The following is a 9,534-nucleotide window of genomic DNA, read 5'->3' on the forward strand; positions in this document are numbered from 1 at the left end:
GAAGGAACCATCCGGGACACTGAGAGCTGGAAGATCATCAGATACAGAAGAGTCTGAGGAATCAACAGAGACAACATCAACCCAGAACATGGAGGAACCATCTGAGACACTGAGAGCTGTAAGATCATCAGATACAGAAGAGTGTGAGGAATTGACAAAAACAACAACAACTCAGAACATTGAGGAAGCATCCGGGACACTGAGAGCTGCAAGATCATCAGATACAGAAGAATCTAAGGAATCGACAGAGACAACAACAAATCAGAACATGGAGGAACCATCCAGTACACTGAGAGCTGTAAGATCATCAGATATAGAAGAGTCTGAGGAATCGACAGAGACAACAACAACTCAGAACATGCAGGAACCATCCGGGACACTGAGAGCTGAAAGATCATCAGATACAGAAGAGTCTGAGGAATCGACAGAGACAACAACAACTCAGAACATGCAGGAACCATCCGGGACACTGAGAGCTGAAAGATCATCAGATACAGAAGAGTCTGAGGAATCAACAGAGACAAGAACTCAGGACATGGAGAAGGAACCATCCGGGACACTGAGAGTTGTAAGATTAACAGATACAGAAGAGTCTGAGGAATTGACGGAGACAACAACTCAGGACATAGGGGAACCATCCAGGTCACTGAGAGTTGTAAGATCATCAGATACAGAAGAGTGTGTGGAATCAACAGAGACAACATCAACCCAGAACATGGAGGAACCATCTGGGACACTGAGAGCTGTAAGATCATCAGATACAGAAGAGTGTGAGGAATTGACAGAAACAACAACAACTCAGAACATGGAGGAACCATCCGGGACACTGAGAGCTGCAAGATCATCAGATACAGAAGAGTCTAAGGAATCGACAGAGACAACAACAAATCAGAACATGGAGGAACCATCCAGTTCACTGAGAGCTGTAAGATCATCAGATACGGAAGAGTCTGAGGAATCGACAGAGACAACAAAAACTCAGGACATGGGGAAGGAACCATCCGGGACACTGAGAGCTGCAAGATCATCAGATACAGAAGAGTCTAAGGAATCGACAGAGACAACAACAAATCAGAACATGGAGGAACCATCCAGTACACTAAGAGCTGTAAGATCATCAGATACAGAAGAGTCTGAGGAATCGACAGAGACAACAAAAACTCAGGACATGGAGGAACCATCCGGGACATTGAGAGCTGTAAGATCAACAGATACAGAAGAGTCTGAGGAATTGACGGAGACAACAACTCAGGAAATAGGGGAACCATCCAGGACACTGAGAGTTGTAAGATCATCAGATATAGAAGAGTCTGAGGAATCGACAGAGACAACAACAACTCAGAACATGGAGGAACCATCCCGGACACTAACAGCTGTAAGATCATCAGATACAGAAGAGTGTGTGGAATCGACAGAGACAACAACAACTCAAAACATGGAGGAACCATCCGGGACACTGAGAGCTGTAAGATCATCAGATATAGAAGAGTCTGAGGAATCGACAGAGACAACAACAATTCAGAACATGCAGGAACCATCCGGGGCACTGAGAGCTGAAAGATCATCAGATACAGAAGAGTCTGAGGAATCAACAGAGACAAGAACTCAGGACATGGAGAAGGGACCATCCGGGACACTGAGAGCTGGAAGATCATCAAATACAGAAGAGTCTGAGGAATCAACAGAGACAACATCAACCCAGAACATGGAGGAACCATCTGGGACACTGAGAGCTGTAAGATCATCAGATACAGAAGAGTCTGAGGAATTTACAGAGACAACATCTCAGAACATGGAGGAACTATCCGGGACACTGAGAGCTGTAAGTTCTTCAGATACAGAAGAGTCTGAGGAATCGACAGAGACAACAACAACTCAGAACATGGAGGAACCATCCCGGACACTGATAGCTGAAAGATCATCAGATACAGAAGAGTCTGAGGAATCAATAGAGACAAGAGCTCAGGACATGGAGAAGGAACCATCCGGGACACTGAGAGCTGGAAGATCATCAGATACAGAAGAGTCTGAGGAATCAACAGAGAAAACATCAACCCAGAACATGGAGGAACCATCTGAGACACTGAGAGCTGTAAGATCATCAGATACAGAAGAGTGTGAGGAATTGACAAAAACAACAACAACTCAGAACATTGAGGAAGCATCCGGGACACTGAGAGCTGCAAGATCATCAGATACAGAAGAATCTAAGGAATCGACAGAGACAACAACAAATCAGAACATGGAGGAACCATCCAGTACACTGAGAGCTGTAAGATCATCAGATATAGAAGAGTCTGAGGAATCGACAGAGACAACAACAACTCAGAACATGCAGGAACCATCCGGGACACTGAGAGCTGAAAGATCATCAGATACAGAAGAGTCTGAGGAATCGACAGAGACAACAACAACTCAGAACATGCAGGAACCATCCGGGACACTGAGAGCTGAAAGATCATCAGATACAGAAGAGTCTGAGGAATCAACAGAGACAAGAACTCAGGACATGGAGAAGGAACCATCCGGGACACTGAGAGCTGTAAGATTAACAGATACAGAAGAGTCTGAGGAATTTACAGAGACAACATCTCAGAACATGGAGGAACTATCCGGGACACTGAGAGCTGTAAGTTCTTCAGATACAGAAGAGTCTGTGGAATCAACAGAGACAACATCAACCCAGAACATGGAGGAACCATCTGGGACACTAAGAGCTGTAAGATCATCAGATACAGAAGAGTGTGAGGAATTGACAGAAACAACAACAACTCAGAACATGGAGGAACCATCCGGGATACTGAGAGCTGCAAGATCATCAGATACAGAAGAGTCTAAGGAATCGACAATGACAACAACAAATCAGAACATGGAGGAACCATCCAGTTCACTGAGAGCTGTAAGATCATCAGATATAGAAGAGTCTGAGGAATCGACAGAGACAACAACAACTCAGAACATGCAGGAACCATCCGGGACACTGAGAGCTGAAAGATCATCAGATACAGAAGAGTCTGAGGAATCGACAGAGACAACAACAACTCAGAACATGCAGGAACCATCCGGGACACTGAGAGCTGAAAGATCATCAGATACAGAAGAGTCTGAGGAATCAACAGAGACAAGAACTCAGGACATGGAGAAGGAACCATCCGGGACACTGAGAGTTGTAAGATTAACAGATACAGAAGAGTCTGAGGAATTGACGGAGACAACAACTCAGGACATAGGGGAACCATCCAGGTCACTGAGAGTTGTAAGATCATCAGATACAGAAGAGTGTGTGGAATCAACAGAGACAACATCAACCCAGAACATGGAGGAACCATCTGGGACACTGAGAGCTGTAAGATCATCAGATACAGAAGAGTGTGAGGAATTGACAGAAACAACAACAACTCAGAACATGGAGGAACCATCCGGGACACTGAGAGCTGCAAGATCATCAGATACAGAAGAGTCTAAGGAATCGACAGAGACAACAACAAATCAGAACATGGAGGAACCATCCAGTTCACTGAGAGCTGTAAGATCATCAGATACGGAAGAGTCTGAGGAATCGACAGAGACAACAAAAACTCAGGACATGGGGAAGGAACCATCCGGGACACTGAGAGCTGCAAGATCATCAGATACAGAAGAGTCTAAGGAATCGACAGAGACAACAACAAATCAGAACATGGAGGAACCATCCAGTACACTAAGAGCTGTAAGATCATCAGATACAGAAGAGTCTGAGGAATCGACAGAGACAACAAAAACTCAGGACATGGAGGAACCATCCGGGACATTGAGAGCTGTAAGATCAACAGATACAGAAGAGTCTGAGGAATTGACGGAGACAACAACTCAGGAAATAGGGGAACCATCCAGGACACTGAGAGTTGTAAGATCATCAGATATAGAAGAGTCTGAGGAATCGACAGAGACAACAACAACTCAGAACATGGAGGAACCATCCCGGACACTAACAGCTGTAAGATCATCAGATACAGAAGAGTGTGTGGAATCGACAGAGACAACAACAACTCAAAACATGGAGGAACCATCCGGGACACTGAGAGCTGTAAGATCATCAGATATAGAAGAGTCTGAGGAATCGACAGAGACAACAACAATTCAGAACATGCAGGAACCATCCGGGGCACTGAGAGCTGAAAGATCATCAGATACAGAAGAGTCTGAGGAATCAACAGAGACAAGAACTCAGGACATGGAGAAGGGACCATCCGGGACACTGAGAGCTGGAAGATCATCAAATACAGAAGAGTCTGAGGAATCAACAGAGACAACATCAACCCAGAACATGGAGGAACCATCTGGGACACTGAGAGCTGTAAGATCATCAGATACAGAAGAGTCTGAGGAATTTACAGAGACAACATCTCAGAACATGGAGGAACTATCCGGGACACTGAGAGCTGTAAGTTCTTCAGATACAGAAGAGTCTGAGGAATCGACAGAGACAACAACAACTCAGAACATGGAGGAACCATCCCGGACACTGATAGCTGAAAGATCATCAGATACAGAAGAGTCTGAGGAATCAATAGAGACAAGAGCTCAGGACATGGAGAAGGAACCATCCGGGACACTGAGAGCTGGAAGATCATCAGATACAGAAGAGTCTGAGGAATCAACAGAGAAAACATCAACCCAGAACATGGAGGAACCATCTGAGACACTGAGAGCTGTAAGATCATCAGATACAGAAGAGTGTGAGGAATTGACAAAAACAACAACAACTCAGAACATTGAGGAAGCATCCGGGACACTGAGAGCTGCAAGATCATCAGATACAGAAGAATCTAAGGAATCGACAGAGACAACAACAAATCAGAACATGGAGGAACCATCCAGTACACTGAGAGCTGTAAGATCATCAGATATAGAAGAGTCTGAGGAATCGACAGAGACAACAACAACTCAGAACATGCAGGAACCATCCGGGACACTGAGAGCTGAAAGATCATCAGATACAGAAGAGTCTGAGGAATCGACAGAGACAACAACAACTCAGAACATGCAGGAACCATCCGGGACACTGAGAGCTGAAAGATCATCAGATACAGAAGAGTCTGAGGAATCAACAGAGACAAGAACTCAGGACATGGAGAAGGAACCATCCGGGACACTGAGAGCTGTAAGATTAACAGATACAGAAGAGTCTGAGGAATTTACAGAGACAACATCTCAGAACATGGAGGAACTATCCGGGACACTGAGAGCTGTAAGTTCTTCAGATACAGAAGAGTCTGTGGAATCAACAGAGACAACATCAACCCAGAACATGGAGGAACCATCTGGGACACTAAGAGCTGTAAGATCATCAGATACAGAAGAGTGTGAGGAATTGACAGAAACAACAACAACTCAGAACATGGAGGAACCATCCGGGATACTGAGAGCTGCAAGATCATCAGATACAGAAGAGTCTAAGGAATCGACAATGACAACAACAAATCAGAACATGGAGGAACCATCCAGTTCACTGAGAGCTGTAAGATCATCAGATACGGAAGAGTCTGAGGAATCGACAGAGACAACAAAAACTCAGGACATGGGGAAGGAACCATCCGGGACACTGAGAGCTGCAAGATCATCAGATACAGAAGAGTCTAAGGAATCGACAGAGACAACAACAAATCAGAACATGGAGGAACCATCCAGTACACTAAGAGCTGTAAGATCATCAGATACAGAAGAGTCTGAGGAATCGACAGAGACAACAAAAACTCAGGACATGGAGGAACCATCCGGGACATTGAGAGCTGTAAGATCAACAGATACAGAAGAGTCTGAGGAATTGACGGAGACAACAACTCAGGAAATAGGGGAACCATCCAGGACACTGAGAGTTGTAAGATCATCAGATATAGAAGAGTCTGAGGAATCGACAGAGACAACAACAACTCAGAACATGGAGGAACCATCCCGGACACTAACAGCTGTAAGATCATCAGATACAGAAGAGTGTGTGGAATCGATAGAGACAACATCAACTCAAAACATGGAAGAACCATCCGGGACACTGAGAGCTGTAAGATCATCAGATACAGAAGAGTCTGAGGATTCGACAGAGACAACAACAACTCAGAACATGCAGGAACCATCCGGGACACTGAGAGCTGAAAGATCATCAGATACAGAAGAGTCTGAGGAATCAACAGAGACAAGAACTCAGGACATGGAGAAGGAACCATCCGGGACACTGAGAGCTGGAAGATCATCAGATACAGAAGAGTCTGAGGAATCGACAGAGACAACAACAACTCAGGACATGGAGGAACCATCCGGGACATTGAGAGCTGTAAGATCAACAGATACAGAAGAGTCTGAGGAATTGACGGAGACAACAACTCAGGAAATAGGGGAACCATCCAGGACACTGAGAGTTGTAAGATCATCAGATATAGAAGAGTCTGAGGAATCGACAGAGACAACAACAACTCAGAACATGGAGGAACCATCCCGGACACTAACAGCTGTAAGATCATCAGATACAGAAGAGTGTGTGGAATCGATAGAGACAACATCAACTCAAAACATGGAAGAACCATCCGGGACACTGAGAGCTGTAAGATCATCAGATACAGAAGAGTCTGAGGATTCGACAGAGACAACAAAAACTCAGAACATGCAGGAACCATCCGGGACACTGAGAGCTGTAAGATCATCAGATACAGAAGAGTCTGAGGAATCAACAGAGACAAGAACTCAGGACATAGAGCAGGAACCATCCGGGACACTGAGAGCTGGAAGATCATCAGATACAGAAGAGTCTGAGGAATCGACAGAGACAACAACAACTCAGAACATGGAGGAAACATCCGGGACACTGAGAGCTATAAGATCATCAGATACAGAAGAATCTGAGGAATTGACAGAGACAACAACTCAGGACATGGGGGAACCAACCAGGACACTGAGAGCTGTAAGATCATCAGATACAGAAGAGTCTGAGGAATCGACAGAGACAACAACAACTCAGAACATGCAGGAACCATCCGGGACACTGAGAGCTGAAAGATCATCAGATACAGAAGAGTCTGAGGAATCAACAGAGACAAGAACTCAGGACATGGAGAAGGAACCATCCGGGACACTGAGAGCTGGAAGATCATCAGATACAGAAGAGTCTGAGGAATCGACAGAGACAACAACAACTCAGGACATGGAGGAACCATCCGGGACACTGAGAGCTGTAAGATCATCAGATACAGAAGAGTCTGAGGAATTTACAGAGACAACATCTCAGAACATGGAGGAACTATCCGGGACACTGAGAGCTGTAAGTTCTTCAGATACAGAAGAGTCTGTGGAATCAACAGAGACAACATCAACCCAGAACATGGAGGAACCATCTGGGACACTAAGAGCTGTAAGATCATCAGATACAGAAGAGTGTGAGGAATTGACAGAAACAACAACAACTCAGAACATGGAGGAACCATCCGGGATACTGAGAGCTGCAAGATCATCAGATACAGAAGAGTCTAAGGAATCGACAATGACAACAACAAATCAGAACATGGAGGAACCATCCAGTGCACTGAGAGCTGTAAGATCATCAGATACGGAAGAGTCTGAGGAATCGACAGAGACAACAAAAACTCAGGACATGGGGAAGGAACCATCCGGGACACTGAGAGCAGCAAGATCATCAGATACAGAAGAGTCTAAGGAATCGACAGAGACAACAACAAATCAGAACATGGAGGAACCATCCAGTACACTGAGAGCTGTAAGATCATCAGATACAGAAGAGTCTGAGGAATCGACAGAGACAACAAAAACTCAGGACATGGAGGAACCATCCGGGACACTAACAGCTGTAAGATCATCAGATACAGAAGAGTGTGTGGAATCGATAGAGACAACAACAACTCAAAACATGGAGGAACCATCCGGGACACTGAGAGCTGTAAGATCATCAGATACAGAAGAGTCTGAGGAATCGACAGAGACAACAACAACTCAGAACATGCAGGAACCATCCGGGACACTGAGAGCTGTAAGATCATCAGATACAGAAGAGTCTGAGGAATCAACAGAGACAAGAACTCAGGACATGGAGCAGGAACCATCCGGGACACTGAGAGCTGTAAGATCAACAGATACAGAAGAGTCTGAGGAATTGACGGAGACAACAACTCAGGACATAGGGGAACCATCCAGGACACTGAGAGTTGTAAGATCATCAGATACAGAAGAGTCTAAGGAATCGACAGAGACAACAACAACTCAGAACATTAATGAACCATCCGGGACACTGAGAGCTGTAAGATCATCAGATACAGAAGAGTCTGAGGAATTTACAGAGACAACATCTCAGAACATGGAGGAACTATCCGGGACACTGAGAGCTGTAAGTTCTTCAGATACAGAAGAGTCTGAGGAATCAACAGAGACAACATCAACCCAGAACATGGAGGAACCATCCGGGACACTGAGAGCTGCAAGATCATCAGATACAGAAGAGTCTAAGGAATTGACAGAGACAACAACAAATCAGAACATGGAAGAACCATCCAGTACACTGAGAGCTGTAAGATCATCAGATACGGAAGAGTCTGAGGAATCGACAGAGACAACAAAAACTCAGGACATGGGGAAGGAACCATCCGGGATACTGAGAGCTGCAAGATCATCAGATACAGAAGAGTCTGAGGAATTGACAGAGACAACAAAAACTCAGGAAATGCAGGAACCATCCGGGACATTGAGAGCTGTAAGATTAACAGATACAGAAGAGTCTGAGGAATTGACGGAGACAACAACTCAGGACATAGGGGAACCATCCAGGACACTGAGAGTTGTAAGATCATCAGATACAGAAGAGTGTGTGGAATCAACAGAGACAACATCAACCCAGAACATGGAGGAACCATCTGGGACACTGAGAGCTGTAAGATCATCAGATACAGAAGAGTGTGAGGAATTGACAGAAACAACAACAACTCAGAACATGGAGAATCCATCCGGGACACTGAGAGCTGCAAGATCATCAGATACAGAAGAGTCTAAGGAATCGACAGAGACAACAACAAATCAGAACATGGAGGAACCATCCAGTACACTGATAGCTGTAAGATCATCAGATACGGAAGAGTCTGAGGAATCGACAGAGACAACAAAAACTCAGGACATGGGGAAGAAACCATCCGGGACACTGAGAGCTGCAAGATCATCAGATACAGAAGAGTCTAAGGAATCGACAGAGACAACAACAAATCAGAACATGGAGGAACCATCCAGTACACTGAGAGCTGTAAGATCATCAGATACAGAAGAGTCTGAGGAATCGACAGAGACAACAAAAACTCAGGACATGGAGGAACCATCCGGGACATTGAGAGCTGTAAGATCAACAGATACAGAAGAGTCTGAGGAATTGACGGAGACAAAATCTCAGGACATAGGGGAACCATCCAGGACACTGAGAGTTGTAAGATCATCAGATATAGAAGAGTCTGAGGAATCGACAGAGACAACAACAACTCAGAACATGGAGGAACCATCCCGGACACTAAC

The 9,534-nt window shown here is 45.0% G+C and overlaps 1 protein-coding gene across 1 annotated transcript; it reads left to right on the plus strand.

The window, feature by feature from the left end:
• The first annotated feature begins 535 nt into the window (after positions 1–535).
• On the plus strand, positions 536–5,349 carry LOC141147878 (uncharacterized). The gene is made up of 4 exons (XM_073635041.1): positions 536–1,171; positions 2,012–2,424; positions 2,986–3,279; positions 5,184–5,349. The coding sequence occupies exons 1-4, from the start codon at positions 536–538 to the stop codon at positions 5,347–5,349; spliced, it is 1,509 nt and encodes a 502-aa protein (XP_073491142.1).
• The last annotated feature ends 4,185 nt before the right edge of the window (positions 5,350–9,534 follow it).

This window comes from Aquarana catesbeiana, linkage group LG06 (assembly GCF_042186555.1).
Source record: "Aquarana catesbeiana isolate 2022-GZ linkage group LG06, ASM4218655v1, whole genome shotgun sequence".
Classification (NCBI taxonomy): domain Eukaryota; kingdom Metazoa; phylum Chordata; class Amphibia; order Anura; family Ranidae; genus Aquarana; species Aquarana catesbeiana.

Coding starts and splice junctions, on each gene's coding strand:
- LOC141147878 (XM_073635041.1), top strand. CDS start 536: ATGGAGAAGGAACCATCCGGGACACTGAGAGTTGTAAGATTAACAGAT. Junction 1,172..2,011: donor CAACAAAAACTCAGGACATG/GAGGAACCATCC, acceptor GCTGGAAGATCA/TCAGATACAGAAGAGTCTGA. Junction 3,280..5,183: donor AGATCATCAGATACAGAAGA/GTGTGTGGAATC, acceptor AGGAATTTACAG/AGACAACATCTCAGAACATG.